Genomic DNA, 20259 nt, shown 5'->3' on the forward strand with positions numbered 1-20259 from the left:
TCTGAAATGTGTTTGTGAGTGAAAGAGAGACATGTACAGACTGAACTATCTGTTCAACAGTCAGAGTGTTTCTCTAATAGGAGACACTCTTTACACTCCCCTCAGCACAGGGACACTGAGGCACCAGGAGACCAGGGACTGATCCAAAACACAGGATAAAGAGTTTGAGTGAATGCGGTGTTGAAGGTGTGGAGGTGGATCAGAGTGTCAGAGGAGACTCTGTAGAAGGACAGAGTGCCAGCAGGACAGTCCACATACACTGCTGCTCTGTTAGAGACAGAGGAGGAGGAGGAAGAGGAGGAGGAGGAGGAGGAGATGAATGTTTGCCTCTTATTGTGCCTGACATAATGAGGACCATCATCAGAGCACTCCAGATTCCAGGACTGATCATTGTGTCCAAACCAACAGTCATAACTGCCTTCTTTCCTTCTGATACTTCTGTAACTCACTGATATATAAACAATTCCTCTCCACTCGACCTCCCAGTAACAGCGACCAGTCAGACCATCTCTACACAGCAGCTGAGGACAAACATCAAATCTGTCTGGATGATCAGGATATGACTGAATCTCCTTCACACGTGTCACCTTCCTGTTGTTGTCAGACAGTTGGAGGTTTGTGTTCACTGTGTTTGTGTCGATTGTGAGTTGACAGGAATCTGATGGAGAGAACAAACACAATCCAGCTGCAGTTATTGATCCATCATCTGTTCATTGATTGACACTTTGATGATGACTCCTGACATGATGAAGATGGTTGAATGTGTGCTGCTTTGTTTTCATGAATCCCATTAAAAACACACTTACACTTCCTCAGACCTGGTCTCAACCATCGGACTCCAGCAGGCTCCACCCTGAAAGGAGGAGGGGGGTCAGAGCAGCACAGTCAGCACGCACACATGGACATTACATGGCTCTCATACACACACTGTTACACACTGAGCTCAAAGCTCGGCTCCACTGTTTTATTCAAAGAAATCTACATTTATTTATCAGCACATTTAAAAACAAGTTGAGCCAAAGTGCTGCACAGAGTAGAGATAAAATAGGAAACATACACAGTAATTACTATAAAGACTCGTCAGAATTGAAAGCTACAGAGTACAAATGTGTTTCCAACCGGGTTTTAAAAATGTCGAGTGTTGGTGACGACCTGATGTGAAGGGCGACTGTTCCAGAGTTTGGCTGCAGCGATCGATAAAGCTCACCTCTGTTTTTACATCTAGTTCTGGTCAGAAGCTACTTATCTGCAGACCTGAGGGTTCGACTTGGATTATTTAGAGATAAGATGGAGCCAATCCATTCAGAGATTTAAAGACAAACAACAAGATCTGGAAGTGGATTCTACGACGTACTGGTAACCAGTGGAAAAAGCTGGTGAGGGGTTGTCTAGCACAGACCCACCGCTGGAACCAGACAATTCATGAGGGAGAGAACTGTGTCAGCGCCATTCCTTCACTTGACCTCAGTCGCTCTCGTCTGCTCCCTCGTAACACTGCTCTTTATTGAGGTTACATGAATATGCATAAGTTCATAAGTTAATATGACGTCTTACACAGGTATGAACAAAGAGTACCAGTCTGTGCATAGTGTAGGTATGTGTGTGTGTGTTTGTGTGTGTGTGTGTGTTCCAGATGTGACCCTGTGAAGACTCCCCAAAGCTGGTGCTATGAGTCCAGCAGTCCCTCTAACAAAGGGCTCTTATACTTAACCAGATACAGAGTAGGTGTCCTCCTATACCAGGGGTCAAAAACCTTTAACACTCAAAGAGCCATTTGGACCCGGTTTCCATGCAAACGAAAACACCGGGAGCCGCAAATACTTTTTGACATCTGAAATGAAGATAACACTGTATATATTGTTTTTTACCTTAATGCTTTGTGTGAACAAATAAGGTGTGTTGTTTATGAAATCCATGAAGTGCTACAGAGAAAATCACATTTTATTTATGTAATTAACACATTTTGAACTCTTAAAGAAATATAACAAAAGGAAAGACACCCAGCTGAACTAAAATGATCCAGCAAACAAAAACTGTTGTGAGCCGCCACCCTTATATCGCCTTTGGGCTTTTGGAGCCTTGACCTGACTTTTAAAAAAATAATTGGGAAAAAAGCACTATGCTGCTAAAAAAATGAAAAATAGATATTTGCAATATTCTGCCTAAATATGTATTTTACCTGGTTAATGTGTGTGGCGTACAGCAAAAAGTGAAAAGTGGTCAATAAAGAGATGCTGAAAAGCATGTTGATGCAAACATCGTCGGGTCTGCCGTGGTATGTTTAGAATGGGCCTTCTGCTCCTGAACCTCTGCGCACAGCATCTGCAAATCGGGGCGTTCATCTTTACGCAGGACTGCAAGCTGTCGTCTGTGAGGCGTGAGCGGTGTTTGTTTTAACATAGTTCATGGTGGAGCTGCTGACATAAAGTGGATCCGAAGATCCATAATTGGCCTACCTGGGGTTGAAAGTCTCGATAAATGCACGGCGTTTCGGCGGGTACACCGGCTTCCGCGAGTGTGACGCTTATTTTGAGCGATGAAAAAATAATAGAATATAATTTTATTTTTATATTTCAATATTACAATAATCTTCCAAATTAGAACTAGAAGTTAAAAAAGAACTAACATAAATAAAATACACTTCAGCTAAATACTTCTAATTTATTTTCCCAAACCACGCGGAGCCGCACTATAAGGACTAAAGAGCCGCATGCGGCTCCCGAGCCGCATGTTGCCGACCCCTGTCCTATACCATAAATCAGTAAAAGAAGGTACGACCTCTCTCATGACCTTAAGGTGTGTGTGCATGCCAGAGCACTCTGGAAGGCACACAGAGTCTTTACAGACTACTAAGGATCAAACCTCTATCATTATGCAATCGATTATAAAACTCATATATGAGTAAATATTTCCAAGCATAAATGACAATCTATTTAATATAAACCTAATATATATATATATATATATTTAATATAAACCTAATCTAATATAAACCGTACAGCTGGTTTTAATAACAGAATTTATTTGTTTCTCAAATGAGAAAGAGCTATCGAGAAACACTCCTAAATCTTTAGCAAACAGAGTTCTGAACTTTTTCCAGTGGGCCAAGGTCAACATTATTCGATAATGCTAATGTGAGGAGTTAATGCTAAGTAGACTGCCATTAGTGGCTAATGCTAATTTTAGGTAAATAGGAATTGGCATCTAATGCTAATACCATATTTTCTTGCTTTATAACAATGTGACCAGCTAATGCTAAGTAGGTTGCCGTTATTAGCTAATACTAATTTGAGGTGAATTACCATTTTCCGCTTATGCTAACAATGTTTTTTCTTAATTTTTAACAATATGAGTAGCTAATGTGAACACTATTTTTCATTTAATCTTAACTTTTCCCCTGCGATGTGAAGAGTTAATGCTAAATAAGACGCGATTAGTGGCTAATTCTAATTTTAGATGAAAAAGCATCATACTGTTTTCCTTTGCTTTGTAGGAACGACAGCAGCTAATGATACAAAGTCTAATGTTATTAACTAATGCTAATTTGCAGTGAATAAGCATTAGTAGCTAATGCTAATAACATATTTCCTTGCATTATAACAATATCAGTAGCTAATGTTAACACTACTTTAATTTCCGTTAAGCCTATTTAGCATTAATTTACCTCATTTAGCAATAAGTTTATGCTAAATAGGCTACCGTTAGTGTCTTATGCAAATTTTTGGTCAATAAGCATTAGCAACTAAAGCTAATACCATATTCTCTTGATTTATAACAATGTGAGCAGCTAATGCTAAGTGTGTTGCCATTACTAGCTAATGCTAATTTATCTGCTAATGCTAACAATGATTTTTTTACTTTTTAACAATATGAGTAGCTAATGCTTATACTATTTTTCCTTCAATTTTAACAATGTGAGCAGCTAATACTGAGTAGGTTACTGTTATTAACTATTGCTAATTTGATGTGAATTAGCATCATCCGTTAATGCTAAATCTTTTCCCTTGCATTATAATAATGTGAGCAGCTAATGCTAAGAAGGCTGCTGTTATTAGCTAATGCTAATGTGATGCGAGTTAGCATTATCCAATAATGCTGTCACTTTTCACTTGCTTTAAAACAATGTGAGGGGTTAATGCTAAGTAGGCTGCCATTAGCGGCTAATTCTAATTAGGGGTGAATAATTATTACCGGCTAATGCTAATATCGTTTTCCCTTTCCCTATATCAATGTGAGCAGCTAGTGCTATGTAGGCTGATGTTAGCAGCTAATGCCTATTTGATGTGAATTAAAATGATACGCTGATGCTAACACTGTTTTCCCTTACTTTTTAACAATGTGAGTAGCTAATGCTAACACTCTTTCCCTCTACTTTATAACAATGTGAACGGCTAATGCTAACACTCTTTTACCCAGCATTACAACAATCTGAGCTGCTAATGCTAAGAAGGCCGCCATTAGCAGCTACAGCAAATACGCATTAGAGCGTAATGCTCGTATCGTTTTCCTTTGCTATATAACAATGTCAGCAGCTACTGCTAAGTAGACTTCAGTTAGTAGCTAATAATAATTTAATGCGAGTTAGCATTATCCGATCATGCTAACACTTTTCACTTGCATTATAACGATGTCAGGAGTTAATGCTAAGTAGGCTGCCATTAGGGGCTAACTCTAATTAGGTGAATAATTATTAGCAGCTAATGCTAATATCGTTTTTTCTTCCCTTTTAACAATGTGAGCAGCTAATGCTAATTTGATGTGAATTAGCATTATATTAGTGAGGAGTTAATGCTAAGTAGGCTACCATTAGCAGCTAAAGTTATGTTGAGGTGAATAAGCATTAGTAGCTAACGCTAATACCCTTCTCTTTAGTGTTATAATGATGTGAGACGTCAATGCTAAATAGGCTGCCATGAGTGACTCCTTTCCCTTGCATTATAAAGATGTGAAGAGTTTATGCTAAGTAAGCTGCCATTAGCAGCTAATGCTAATACTGTTTTCCCTTGCTTTATACAACTTGAGCAGCTATTGCTAAGTAGGCCACTTTGCTCCGCTAAGGATTTATGTGACCATGATGGAACCTCTGATAAGCTAATGCTGCTAAGCTAATGCTGTTTATGGGCCCTGTTAGAATCAATATTTCATTCTCATTCTGTTGTTTGAGAACAATAACAGAAAAATGTGCACTTGAGAACAAATCTATTGTGAATTCAGCTGTGAATGTAGAGTTTGTCATTATTTAAGCTCCCATTTCCAAATGTTAGCTGCTCCTGTCTGCCTCTTTGTCACACACACAGACTGAAATGATTCACAGCCTTGTTTCATCCTTCTGTCAGTGTCACTGACTGTCACTGTGACTGTGGACATACAGCATGGGAAACACACACATGGCTGACACTTTATTAGGTACACAGTGACCACTATCTCAGGTACACCTGTAACCTAATAAAGTGTATCTAAAGTTACAAAATGTTGTCTCTGTCCAAATATTTATGGACCTAACTGTAGGTCTACTTTTAATGAAACTCTCAACATGACTTATCAGTTATCATTACTGTTCCTGCAAACAGACTCCTTGGAGACCCCTACATAAATATCCATGTACTATCCAGCTAGACTAGTGTGTCTGTCCCTGAAAATATTCCTGCATGTGTGATTGTTCATGTCTCATCTGCAGGAAACAAACAGGAAGTGAGTGAAGGGGACAGGAAATGTTTCCACCTCTTCCTCCTCTCTCAGACATTCTCTCCATACCTGAGAGTGTCCAGTCTCCAGGCTGGTTCCTTCAGTCCAGCCGAAAGCAGCTTAATTCCTGAAACTCCTGGATGATTGTAGCTCAGGTCCAGCTCTCTCAGATGGGAGGGGTTGGAGCTCAGAGCTGAGGCCAGAGAAGTACAGCCTTCCTCTGTGATCAGACAGCCTGACAGACTGTAGACACACAAAACAACAATCTATCTGTCAACAACCGTTTTCTCTTTGCCACAATAACATCTATCAATTTACATCCATTCAATGTAACTTTATTTATAAGTGACAATACCCAACAGACAACAACAGTCTGAAGCTGTTTAACAGTGTAAGGTAACAGCCTCCAATATTAGAGACAAAGCCCCAAACATCAGACAATTGACTGTGAGCAGCACTTGGTGATGGTGGGAAGGAAGAACTCCCTTTGACACAAAGATCCTCCCAGTGAAAACAGGCTCCAGGAGGAGCATCTACCATGACTGGTTGCAGGGTGAGGGGAAAGAGAAGAGATGAGCTCAGAGAGACAAGAACAAAACACAAACTAAGGAGAGAGAAGACAAAAGTTAAGGACATGCAGTAGTGACATATAAAAGCATCAGGAGTGAAAAGAGGGGAGTGGAGAAGAAAGCTGAGCGTCATGGGAAGTCCACCAACAGCCTGAGCCTATAGCAGCATAACTAAGGGATGGTTTAGGTTCACCTGATCCAGCTCTAACTATAAGCTTTATCAAAAAGGAAAGTTTGAAGCTGATCTTCAAAGTAGAGAGGCTGTCTGTCTCCTGAACTCAAACTGGGAGCTGCTTCCACACCAAGTCGAACACAGCCAGGCTTTCTTTGCTGCTTTGACAAAACCTCAAATCCCAGTCAGAGATGATGAGCATCATCACAGTGATGATCATTTCTCTGTTAACCCAGGCTTTCTGCTTCAGGATCTGTGCACGCTCACAGAACAAGGAGACCTTTAAACATCATTTCACTAAATGGATGGACTGAGCTCAGCCTACAGATGAACTGGTGCCAGAGATCATAAAGAACATCAAACAGTCAAATTCAACACTTTTAATGGAAATATGAGATTAATGCTGCAGACAATCATGAACCTGCTGAATTTATGAACATCAAGAATGCAGCGAGTGGTAAAATAAAGATTTGACCTCAGTGCGCTCAGTGTTACTGTCTATTCCTAACATATTCCTAACATGATAGCTGCACTTTAGAATTCTAAAACTGGAACTGACACATATTTAAACTCTACATGTTACTCAGTACATTCAGTTCTGACACTCGCCCACAGTCCAACAAAGGAAACATGGAGATCACATCAGTTTGTCACCAAAGTCTAATTATTAGGGCAACTTAACCTGTTATTTTCTTGTTAACTTGTTAATTAATTAACGTCAGCAATAATTTTAATCACAGTTTTTAAAATCATGATTATTGTGAAAGTGCTCACTGGCTCTGAATATAAAAGCCATGGGTCACAGGAGGGATGTTGACCAGTGCTGGCTTGAAATGGGCGTCATTATGCGTCTCAGCCAATGGGAGCATTGAGGGTGGGCCTAATACTACTGCAGTGCTCACATGACCCAGGACAGAAAGAAAGGGGCGGGGACAAAAACATGGAGACAGGTACAGATCTTTAACATGTTCATTTTAAACTGCTCCAGGAAGCAGTGTTGATACAACTAAAGTTATCTGGAAGCAAAGTTGAGTTTTTTATCACCGGAGTACTTCAAGTCTGAAGTATCACTTAAATTCATTACACGCTGTTGATGGCAGCTACGGTGGCACCTAGAGACAAAGCACGTACAAACTCCAAAACACTTGAAAACTCCAAAACACTTGCAAAATCCAAATCACTTGCAAACTCCAAAACACATGCAAACTCCAAAACACTTGCAAACTCCAAAGCACTTGCAAAATCCAAAACACTTGCAAAATCCAAAACACTTGCAAAATCCAAAACACGTGCAAAGTCCAAAACACTTGCAAACTCCAAAACACTTGCAAAATCCAAAACACTTGCAAACTCCAAAACACTTGCAAATGCCAAAGTACATGCAAACCCCAAAACACAACCGAAGTGCTCCAGGACGCTAGGGGCAGTGTTGAGCTCGATTTGCAAAATAAACGGCAAGTTTGTCTGTATGGGACGGTCTCCGTTGCGCTTCCCAGGTTGCCTAGCAACCATGATACTAACTAACTGGAAACGTGTCATACAACTTTGTTTGACAGAAATGAAGGAGAACATATTTTGTTGATTTGTTTGTTTGTTTCTACAAGAGCTTTGTGTGATTTGATAAGTATCTGAGGCTGAGACCACAGGACAGTAAAACATGAGTTTTGAGCTTCATTTCTGTACTGAACAGTCATTTAAGATTAGTTATTAAATAACAATTAGCTAATGTTGTTGATGAGACTAAAGTCATATCACTGCGGTAATGTAAATATAATATGGCCAATATTACAGTTATTATATTAATCATTATTAGCTATTACAGCAGTGAACATGAACTCTGTGTCAAATATTGAGCCTCAGTACAGATTCAAGTTGCAGTTATTTATATGTCTTATCACCTTAAATCTTCACTCAAAGACAAGTATCTTTGACAGTGCATATATAGGTGTATCATATATAATAGACAAATGTTGTTCCTTCAGTATGTTGGCATTACTAAATTTGGCTCATTGCTTACATGTATTTATAAAAAGAAAATGTACAAGCTGTGATAACTGTTTCTGATAAAATGAAGAGTAGACTGATATATTGAATATTCCTTTATTGGGTGAGAAGAATAGATATCAGAACCTTAAACAGGCTGACTTCTGCTAAATGGGTCAAACTGGGCAGAAAGTATACAAACACATAACATCCTTATAGAATAAGATGTAACACTATAGATCAACTTACCTCAGAATATATAAAGCATATAAACAATTACAGCAATATGATGCAACAAACACAGCAGTGCTACTAATCCAAAATACTCAAAGCTTCATAGAACTGAAACAAACATTTATTTTTAGCTCCATTCTGCTGCTGATACATACTTTAGGTTTCTGAATATTAAACGTGTTGCTGCCTTTCATAGTGTGTAACTTGAAGGCCCTGAGTACTTTCTCCCACACTGAAAACACTGGAATGATAAAATTATTTGAACATTACCTAATAAGACTGATTCAGGACAGACAATTAGTTATGTTAAACTTTTCTAGCAGTCCTTCACAAACAAGGAACAGTCTGTCTATTCTCTCCATCTGTCAGCTGCTGCTGGCTCTCCCTCCTCCTCTTCCTCACACACTGCTGAGTTTGTCCTGGTGGATCATCAGGGGTGCAAAGCCTCACAGATGATGTGCAGCAGTGGGACCCTCAGTCTGTCTTCACTCTGGACACTTGCTGTTGTCACACATGGAAATCAAATGTGTGATAAGCTGCAGGATTCAAACACAAGTGTAACTTATAAATACATGTTCATACTTTTATTCCACAATCAGAGAGAAAGAAAAAGAGAGAGAGTACAGGACAGACAGACAGGTGACAGTCTCAGGTGTATACACTGCTACAAAACAGCACAAAAGAAGGAGGATTGTGTTATTACGAAACAAGAGGAGTTCCCAGATGGTACAGTGGACACATGTGTGACTCCTGTGATTAAAGCATCTTTCTTTCAGCTTAACGAGTGAGTCAGCTCGTTCAAGCACACGTTAAAGTCCGTTTGGCTCGACACTACCGAACAGAGGCAGCAATATAACATAGCTAACATTAACAGTGCAGTGAATCCTGCTTGTGCTGTGATATTCAGGACTGCAAACCGAGCAGCATCACTGACTTTCAGCTTGTTGTGTTTGTGGATATATGACTGACTTTAATTATCCATAAAATCATCACATTCTCTGTAAGATTAAAGTCAGCTATTGAACGGCGTATATTTTAAAGGCTTTAAAACCAAGTTAGTACAAACATCGCTAATGTCACATAACTTTCCCGACATGTGGCCAACAGTAATGTTTTAATGTATTTCATTATAAAAACATTTGCGCATAAATAAGTGACATAATATTCCGTACTTACTTCAGAAAGTTTACTCTTCGGCGGCTCCGCTTCCGCCGTATTTTTTCGGCAAAATTATCCACACCACCGCCGCGCTATGAAATCTGGGATATGTTGGGCCATGAAGGCTACACCGACCCATCCTTAAAATTCAGGAAAATGAAGGACGCATTTGAGGGCCACATTTCGAGCAGCCTTTGAATTGGGACAGCCTTCGTGGTGTCGCTGTGACATAATCGGCCTTAAAATGCGGCCTTTAAGGCTGCAGACCCGGTCATTGGCACTTCCTGGCTTGTGTAGTTACTAGCTAACAAAAGTTCAACACTGCCCCTAGCAGCACTTCCATTGTGTTTTGGGGTTTGCAAGTGTTTTGGAGTTTGCAAGTGTTTTGGAGTTTGCAAGTGTTTTGGAGTTTGCAAGTGTTTTGGAGTTTGTACGTGCTTTGTCTCTAGGGGCCACCGTAGGCAGCAAACAAACCACCCAAACAAACAGAGGTGGGAGGCTTGGGCAGACTACGTAGATTCAGCTTATGGGAGGAGTCTAGATAAACCAAAGAAAGACAAGCTAACAAACGCCACAGTGACGTGGATAGCTACAAACTTCAGGCCGATTAGTGTTGTTGAAGAAGTCGGTCTGAGGAACATTCTTAGGATCAACAAATGACGGCATGTATGAGCATCAAGATGCACCATCACAGGAAGAATACATGATCTATAGAAAAAGGAGAGACTACGAAAGCCACGGCGTTACAACATGAACCTGCTGTTGGTCTCTCTGGAGACTACTGGACATAGCTGGGTAACCATGGTTACCTGGGAGTTACAGAAACGTGCAGAACATGTGATTCATGTTGCACAGCAGTGGGACATTTGAAATAAAATCAGCACACTCAGTACAGATAGTGCATCAAATATGATGCTGCTGCCAGACGTCTGCCTTTGAACACGTCCCTGCATCGCGCACAACACCAAGTTTGCCATGGCAGTCACAGCTAACAAGGGACAAAGTGCACAGCTGGAAGCCTGCAGGTATATTTAACATGATGTATTTCTCAGTGTCCTGTCTGTGTGTGAGAGACAAACAGCCTCTGTATGTGTGTGTAAATACAGCATGAATATGTAGAGGACATGTTTGTAAATAAGTAAATAAATCTCTGCGTCATTTGAATCTTTGATTCTTGTTTCTGTTGCAGGTCTGTGACTGAACTTCTGGGAGGAGAAACGTTGGTTTCATGCTCTGTGATTCTGTGTTTTGTCACCTCTCTCAGGTGATGGAGAGCTCAGATGATGACCCCGCCTACGTGGTCAAATTCAAGTCTACATTCAGAACAGACCTGGAGACACACAAGCAAAATGCCAACATTGTATATGTGAAAACTGCTGCTGCACTGGAGCCAGATTCAAGGAGTTTACCCAGATCTTACTGAACTTAATGAAGGAACAGAGGGTTGTTGGAGGGAAACCTGTGGAAGCAACAACATCCAAGCCACCAGAGAAAAGGTTGGCCCTATTGGTGCTTCATCAGAGTGTGATTGTGAACAGGAGGAAGACTCAGCTGAGAACAGTGTGGTGGATACAGAGCAGAGCCCACCATCAGTACAGAGGCCTGTCCATTAGAGTGCTGCTCCAAACATGCAGCACATGTACTTGGCCACAGCTGCAACATCTGTACCTGTGAAAGCTTGTTCTCTTTTGCTGCTCATATTGTACAGAAGAAGAGAATTTCTTTATCATCAGAAAATGTCAATGAGCTTGTGTGTCTTAGCAGCTGGCTCGGTGCAGAGGAGGAAGAAAATGTCAAGTCAGAGGAAAATAAATGCAGTTCATGTTGTCAACTCAACCTGGACTATTGAAAGAGTTTTTCTTTGTCTTGTTTCTGACTGAGATTCTCCAAAGGAAATCCAGCACAAACACACACTTCAAACACTCAAAGTCCCTGCACAGTAAATGAGCTGATGAGCGTTTGTGCTGCTCCCTGATAACAGAAAAATAGTTCTGCTGGTTCCTGTTCTGAAAACACACATTTATAAATGTTCACTTGCTGCTGTCAAAGGTATGTTGGTGGCTCTGGACGCTGAAGGGAACTTTGTAAAAAACTAGATCAAATGTTAACGTCCTGGCAGAGGCAAAGAACTTTGATTTGATATTTGATTTGATTAGATTCATGTTTCAGCTCAGACTGACAGAAATATTTGAACTGCTACTGTGTTAAAGGGAACACTGCTGTTAGAAAGCACCTGATTTGTTTCTGCACACTGAATGTTGCACTTCTCATACTGCAGTACTATTAAAATAAGTACACAATACACTACTTTTGAACTCATGATTGAATGTTGCTGTAACAAAGCCAGTAATGCTGATTCAAAGTGTTCATGGTTTCCCAGCACAACAAATGATTGCACAAGTGTGACTGATCTACTTTCTAATGTGTGTGTGTAGCCCACACTGTGTGACACTGTGTCACAGGTTCAATTTCAATTCAATTCAATTCAATTTTATTTATATAGCGCCAAATCACAACAAAAGTCGCCTCAAGGCACTTCATAGATACAGAGAAAAACCCAACAATCATATGACCCCCTATGAGCAAGCACTTTGGCGACAGTGGGAAGGAAAAACTCCCTTTTAACAGGAAGAAACCTCCAACAGAACCAGGCTCAGGGAGGGGCGGCGCCATCTGCTGGGATTGGTTGGGGTGAGAAAAGAAGGACAGGATAAATGACATGCTGTGGAAGAGAGACAGAGATTAATAACAGATAAGATTCAATGCAGAGAGTTCTATTAACACATAGTGAGTGAGAAAGGTGACTGGAAAGGAAAAACTCAATGCATCATGGGAATCCCCCGGCAACCTACGTCTATTGCAGCATAACTAAGGGAGGATTCAGGGTCACCTGGTCCAGCCCTAACTATATGCTTTAGCAAAAAGGAAAGTTTTAAGCCTAATCTTAAAAGTAGAGATAGTGTCTGTCTCCCGAATCCAGACTGGAAGCTGGTTCCACAGAAGAGGGGCCTGAAAACTGAAGGCTCTCCCTCCCATTCTACTTTTAAATACTCTAGGAACAACAAGTAGGCCTGCAGAGCGAGAGCGAAGTGCTCTAATAGGGTGATATGGTACTACAAGTTCATTAAGATAAGATGGGGCCTGATTATTTAAGACCTTGTATGTGAGGAGCAAGATTTTGAATTCAATTCTGGATTTAACAGGAAGCCAATGAAGGGAAGCCAGAACAGGAGAAATCTGCTCTCTCTTTCTAGTCCCTGTCAGTATTTTCAGTGAGTTTTTTGGACATCCTGATAATAATGAATTGCAGTAGTCCAGCCTGGAAGTAATAAATGCATGAACTAGTTTTTCAGCGTCACTCTGAGACAGGATATTTCTAATTTTAGAGATGTTGCGCAAATGGAAGCACGCAGTCTTACATATTTGTTTAATATGTGCGTTGAAGGACATATCCTGGTCAAAAATGACTCCAAGGTTCCTCACAGTGTTACTGGAGGCCAAGGTAATGCCATCCAGAGTAAGAATCTGGTTAGATACCATATTTCTAAGCTTTTCAGCGCTGAGTACAATAACCTCAGTTTTTTCTGGCTTCATGGACAGATAGAGCTGGGTGTCATCTGCATAGCAGTGAAAATGTATGCTATGTCTTCTAATGATGCTGCCTAAGGGAAGCATGTATAATGTAAACAGAATTGGTCCTAGCACTGAACCCTGTGGAACTCCATAATTAACCTCAGTGTGTGAAGAGGACTCTCCATTTACATGCACAAATTGGAGTCTATTAGATAGATATGATACAAACCACTGCAGTGCAGTACCTGTAATACCTACAGCATGTTCTAATCGCTCTAATAGGATATTATGGTCAACAGTATCAAATGCTGCACTAAGGTCTAGCAGGACAAGCACAGAGATGAGTCCACTGTCAGAGGCCATAAGAAGATCATTTGTAACCTTCACTAAAGCTGTTTCTGTGCTGTGATGAACTCTTCAAATAAACCATTCCTCTGCAGATGATCTGTTAGCTGTTTGACAACTACTCTTTCAAGGATTTTTGATATGAAAGGAAGGTTGGAGATTGGCCTATAATTAGCTAAGACTGCTGGGTCTAGAGATGGCTTTTTGAGTAAAGGTTTAACTACAGCCACCTTGAAGGCCTGTGGTACATAGCCGATTATTAGAGATAGGTTGATCATGTTTAAGATCGAAGAATTAATTAATGGCAGGACTTCTTTGAGCAGTTTTGTAGGAATGGGGTCTAAAAGACACGTTGATGGTTTGGAGGAAGTAATTATTGAAGTTAACTCAGAAAGATCAATTGGAGAAAACGAGTGTAACTTAACATCAATGGTACTAAGAGTAGCTGAAGATGATATTACATCTGTGGGATGATCATTGGTAATTTTTTCTCTAATGATAAAAATTTTATTTGTGAAGAAGTTCATGAAGTCATTACTAGTTAACGTTAAAGGGATGGTTGGCTCAAAAGAGCTCTGACTTTTTGTCAGCCTGGCTACAGTGCTGAAGAGAAACCTGGGGTTGTTCTTATTTTCTTCAATCAGTGACGAATAGTAAGATGTTCTGGCTTTGCGGAGGGCTTTCTTATAAAGCAACAATCTATTTCTCCAGGCTAAATGATGATCCTCTAAATTTGTGACACGCCATTTCCTCTCCAGATTACGAGTCATCTGCTTTAGGGTACGTGTTTGAGAATTATACCACGGAGTCAGGTACTTCTGATTAGAGACCTTAGTTTTCACTGGAGCTACAGTATCCAGAGTCGTACGTAGTGAGGAGGTGAAATTATTAACAAGATAATCGACCTCTGTTGGGGTAGCATTCAGATAGCTGCTCTGCTCTGTGTTGGTACAGGGCATTGACGATGATAACAGTGGGTGGATTATATTCTTAAACTTAGTTACAGCGCTTTCAGAAAGACATCTACTTTGATAAAGTCTACTCTCCACTGCTGTGTAATCAATTATTGTAAATGTAAATGTTATCAAGAAATGATCAGACAGGAGAGGGTTTTCAGGAAACACTGTTAAATGTTCAGTTTCTATGCCATATGTTAAAACAAGATCTAGAGTGTGATTAAAGTGGTGGGTGGGTTCTTTTACATTTTGAGAGAAACCAATTGAGTCTAACAACAGATTAAATGCCATGTTGAGACTGTCATTTTTAGCATCAACATGGATGTTAAAATCACCCACAATAATTATTTGATCTGAGCTCAGAACTAAATTAGATGTAAAGTCTGAGAAATCAGACAGAAACTCTGTGTAAGGCCCAGGTGGACGATAGATGATAACAAGTAAGACTGGTTTCTGAGTTTCACAGCTGGGGTGGACAATGTTAAGCATCAGGCTTTCAAATGAATTAAAAGTCTGTCTTGGTCTTTCATTAATTAATAGACTGGTGTGAAAAATTGCTGCCACACCGCCCCCTCGGCCTGTGCTTCGAGATTTCTGGTAGTTAGAATGACTCGGGGGTGTTGATTCATTTAAACTAACATAATCATCCTGCTGCAACCAGGTTTCTGTAAGGCAGAGTAAATCAATTTGTTGATCAATTATTAAGTCATGTACTAACAGAGACTTGGAGGAGAGAGACCTAATATTTAATAATCCACATTTCACTGTTTTACTCTTTGGTTCAGATGTGGACACTGTATTGTTCTTTCTTTGTAATTGTTTATGTTTAAGTTGTTTGTTGCTGGTTTTTAGTTTGTTTTTTGTCTTTTTGGAAGCTGACACAGTCTCTATGGAGATAGGTTTTTGGGGGGGTAGCAGGAGGAGAGAAGCTGCAGAGAGGCGTGTAAGACTGAAACTCTGCTTCCTGGTCCCAACTCTGGATAGTCATATTTTGGGGGGTTTAATAAATTTGTCCATATTTCTAGAAATGAGAGCTGCTCCATCCAAAGTGGGATGGATGCCGTCTCTCCTAACAAGACCAGGTTTCCTCCAGAAGGTTTGCCAATTATCTATGAAGCCCACATCGTTTCTGGGACACCACTCAGACAGCCAGCAATTTAAAGAGAACATGCGGCTAAACATGTCACTCCTTGTCTGATTGGGGAGGGGACCAGAGAAAACTACAGAGGTGAGTCTGTGTATCCAGGTTCTATGAGGAGAACAGGATATAGTGACTGAGTCCAGCAGCTTAAAGTCTGACTCCATCCTCCATTTAAATAACTCACGGCAACAACTGAATACCTTTGCCTTTGTGTAGCTGACACTTCATTTTAATGTCCTTCTACTCTGGTTCATCTGGTTTCAGTTTCTATAAGCACACAGGTTTCATCAGTGACTCTTTGATCTCAGTAATCTTTGCTGGGCCTTAATGCTCTGAACAAAGCTGCACAAGACTAAATAGAAATGAATCAGTCTTTCATTTCTCACTGCTGTTTAACTTCAGCTCTCAATGTCCCACCATAACCCATGGAAAGAATTACTGTCCATCCAGGCTCCTGAACATGAAGGTACACAGAGAAATGGGAGCTGTATTGAAATGCAAGCGTGTCAGGAAAGAGTGAAAAGGCAAAATGAGCAGCATCTGGCTGCATTTCAGTGATATTGGAGACCACAAAGCTGAGTGCAAAATTTACATAGGAGATATATAGGAGACGCTGAGAGTAGAACTGATAAAATTAGGAGCTGGCTAAAGTGATATCCATTTTTATTATTATAGACTAAATGTACAGTTCAGTATTGAATACTAAATAAAATAAACTATATGTAAAGTGTGTCTGAATGGCAGAGATGCAGAAATATGTGCATATAGCACAGAGCCACGGCTCAGTGTCTGATTGAGTCTCACAGACCTGAATGTGCTGTTGAAGCCATTTATAATTATAATGTAATTCTTTACTCGTTTGATCTGCTCCTTACCACAAGCGACCAGACGTGGAAGGTTTTGGACTTTTAACTATATTTCCTAAGTTTTACAACTTTTCTTACTGTTAAAAACCTCGTTATGGCCATTCATGCTATACAAAGTAATTAGATGTGTGGTATCTACAGAAATGTCAGAATCCCAGCTAAAAGTTCACAAAACCATCTCAACAACCACCAAACAGCTAAAACAGCAGGTGAACATATTACACAAAAAAGATGTAAACACAAATCCCCCTGATCATCTGTTTTTTTAAACATGAAGCATAGTTTTGGACATTCATTTACTGCTGGTTCAGTGAATTTTGGTTGGACAGTGATGAAACCTGCAGTCTCAGAATCTGTGAGAAGTCTGCTTTCAGCACGCAACAGCTTTGTTGTGTTGTGTCCTGTGGATTCACCTCTGCAAACTCATCACTGTTTTACCATCATGTTTCTACTTTGACAATAACAAAGGAAGCAGTTCCCAGGAACTACTTCCTGTCTTGTTAACATAAGAGTATGTTGCCCTTCAAAACACCTCCACTTCTCCTCTTATTAGAGGACTGCCTTATTATTAATCTGCTAATTCTGTCAGTTGATGAAAGAAAAATGCTTGATCTCACCTGAGAGTTTCCAGTGTACAGTGTGGACTCTTCAGTCCTTCAGACAGAAGCTTCACGCCTGAATCCTTCAGGTTAATGTTACTCAGGTCCAGCTGTCTCAGATTAGAGGTCTGACAGCTGAGACCTGAGGACAGAGCTTCACAGCTTCTCTCTGACAGGTCACAGTGACTCAGTCTGAAAAATAACAGATAAACAATTACAAAAATAAAACACTTATGTTGAAGTGTAATGAGATACTATTATATTTAGCAATATTTAATCTTGTTTTTGTCAGGAAACTGAGCACTGATGCAGAGCAACATGTGGAGAGAATCAGAGGAGAAGAAGTGAAGAGAGAACAGCAGTAAAACAACACTGAATTGTTTAGTGTGCTTTTGATATCAACAAAATGTGTCAAACTTTTGTTTTAGTAGAATTGATGATTATCACTTAGATAACAACCACAGGCCAGGTCTAAATTGCACTTTGGTAACAGTTACACTCAGGAATATTTCAGAAATGTGGACAATTTGTGCTCCACTGTATTCAGTATTGAATAAACTGAGTACCGATGACCACTTAATATTTTTAATATTTTATTTGAGTTCCACCTGATTTGTGTTAACTAGAATAAACATTTAAAAACTAAAGCTATGATCACATATGTACTTACAGAGCTTTGTTGGAGGGTTTGACCACTGGCAGCAGCCTCAGAAGAGCCTTTTTAAAGGCTCATGTTCTCACTTAGATCATTTATTTCTACTTACATTTCTTTCTGGGAAAAATGGGGATTACTTTGAAAACAGGAACTATTTTCCCCAAAAATCAGCCCTGGATTAGTAAATCACTCAAACATTTTCTCAGTCAGAAGAAGCTGTCTTGTTATGAGGGAGAGAAGAAAAAGATTGAGGCACAGAAACTTGTTGAAAGAGAGATAAAGCAGCTAAAATCAGGTCTAAAACTAAAGCAGAGCATAAGTTGAATAAAGGACACTCAAGGCTGGCTTGGAAAGGAATGAAGTCCATGGTGGGGATGCAGAACAAGGAACAAAGATGAATGTGATGCTGAATCAGCAGAAGACTTGGACTCATTTAATTCCAGCTTTGATATCATTGATGTCAATGAAGAGCTTTGTGATTGTAGCAAAGGGCTGGTAGCTCTGAGAGTCCCACTGATGAGGTGTCTGTGAAGGTTCACAGTCATCTAAAGAGCTTAGGAAAAAAAGGCATCTGGACTTCTTTAAGTTTCTTGAAGACATTTCACCTCTCATCCAAGAAGCTTCTTTATTTCTAGGGTCAAATGGTGGAGAGTCCCAGATTTAAGCCCTGTGGGAGAGTCCGCCAAGGGGGTCATGAACCCCCCTGTTGATCCTCTACCTAATCACACAAGCCAAGGTGTGAAAATTGGGTGTAGGTCACAATCAGCCAAGGTTAGCCTCTGTACAAACAGACTTCAGCCATATGAGAGTGAGTGTGAGTGAATGAGAGCACACACAGGACACTCTGATCTCTGAATGTGTGTGACTCAGTGAAAAAGAGGATTGTACTGGATATACTGTGACTGACAAACAGAGTTAAAAGAGAAAGGTGTTTGGATTAAAATGGATTATGCTAAAGTGGTTGTGCTAATGAAATCTGAACTGACTGAAATGTGAAGTGAAGATTATTCAGATGTGAAAGAGAGAGAGGGGGTGATAATAAGGTGGGGCTGGAGATCAGTGAAGGGCATGTAAACACCTGATTGGCTGAGTAGATATCAGATCAACAGTTTCAAAGTTTTCCCTGTGGATTATAACTTTAAGAAGATGTGACATTCATCAAGGAATCCTGCTCTCCAGATTATTTCCATGAACACTGATCTATAACACATCTACAGTGCTGGAAGTGCCCATCTCACCACCAACCTCTCTGTGCACATTCACTTTTTAACCCTTTGTGAGTCAATAAAGATGTAAATCTGAGTATTTATCTATGTTATGCAAATACCTCTAATAGGTTGGTTTAGTCTTTCCAAGTAATATCTTCCCTTGGATCTGCGGTCCAGGCTCCTAAAATCATCCTAGTTTAACAAGCACTACAATCTAGAGGAGAGCTGCACTAACAGTTGTGACTGATGAGATCTGACCTGCAAGGATACTCATGTTTCTCCAAAAGCTGATTCTGTTCATCTGGACGTAGCGTTTTGTGGGAGAAATATTTCGTCACTCATCCAAGTGACTTCTTCAGTCTCAGCTGACTGCGGGTTTCCCCAATCTTATAAACAGTACATTTGCATAATGACTGAAACCAGCCCACTGAAGGAACAATGGGCTGGGAGGGCAGTTCCTTAATCTTAATCTGACCGCTTTCCTGTCGGTGGCGCTGTCACTTGGTGTTTGCTCGCTCTGTGGTATAGTATCACTTCCTGTTCCTGCTCAAACACAGTGGTGTTTCTGAGTAGCTTATTTGCTTAGCAGTTTAATTAACAACTTTTAAATACATTCTTTTTTCATAGTATAATCTTCACGTGCTTCATCCGAAGCACACTTTCTGTGTACTCACTACCTAATTTATAGCCAAAGTATTCACTCATTTCTCTGTACTGTTTCGCTAGCTTAGCTCGTAGCCGACTCGTTAGCACCATGGCTACTTCACCTGTCCCTTCTGCACTTTCTTGCTCATTGTGTCAGATGTTTAGTTACTCCTCGGCCTCCTTTAGCAGTAATGATATCTGTAACAAATGTAGCATATTTGCAGCTCTGGAGGCCAGGATTACTGAACTGGAGACTCGGCTTCGCACCCTTCACTCACCCTTAGCTAGCCAGGCCCCTGTAGCTGGTGCAGCCGAAGATAGCGTAGGCCCCGCTAGCTGTTCACCGGCAGATCCCAAGCAGCTGCGGAAAGAGGGCGGCTGGGTAACGGTGAGGAGGAAGCATAGTCTTAAACAGAAGCCCCAGGTACACCACCAACCCATTCATGTGTCTAACCGTTTTTCCCCACTCG

General features: G+C 40.4%; 1 protein-coding gene and 1 pseudogene across 4 annotated transcripts in view; one reads left to right on the forward strand and one right to left on the reverse strand.

The window, feature by feature from the left end:
* Positions 1 to 101: 101 nt before the first annotated feature.
* LOC102780107 (protein NLRC3-like) overlaps positions 102 to 20259 on the reverse strand; it is a 63599-nt gene continuing 43441 nt past the window's right edge. For 3 of the 4 annotated variants that reach the window (XM_087844312.1, XM_087844313.1, XM_087844314.1), the window contains 3 exons: positions 5755 to 5928; positions 807 to 853; positions 102 to 658 (listed from right to left, as the gene is read on the reverse strand). In XM_087844312.1, the coding sequence (XP_087700438.1) occupies positions 102 to 658; positions 807 to 853; positions 5755 to 5928 (778 nt within the window). Of the gene's footprint in view, positions 659 to 806; positions 854 to 5754; positions 5929 to 17299; positions 17474 to 20259 lie in introns of all 4 variants that reach the window. The other variant, XM_087844311.1, reaches the window with a different exon arrangement.
* On the forward strand, positions 10777 to 11650 carry LOC148101871 (uncharacterized; annotated as a pseudogene).

Source organism: Neolamprologus brichardi, chromosome 7, assembly GCF_056152115.1.
Source record: "Neolamprologus brichardi isolate AB-2024 chromosome 7, ASM5615211v1, whole genome shotgun sequence".
NCBI classification, from domain to species: Eukaryota; Metazoa; Chordata; class Actinopteri; order Cichliformes; family Cichlidae; genus Neolamprologus; species Neolamprologus brichardi.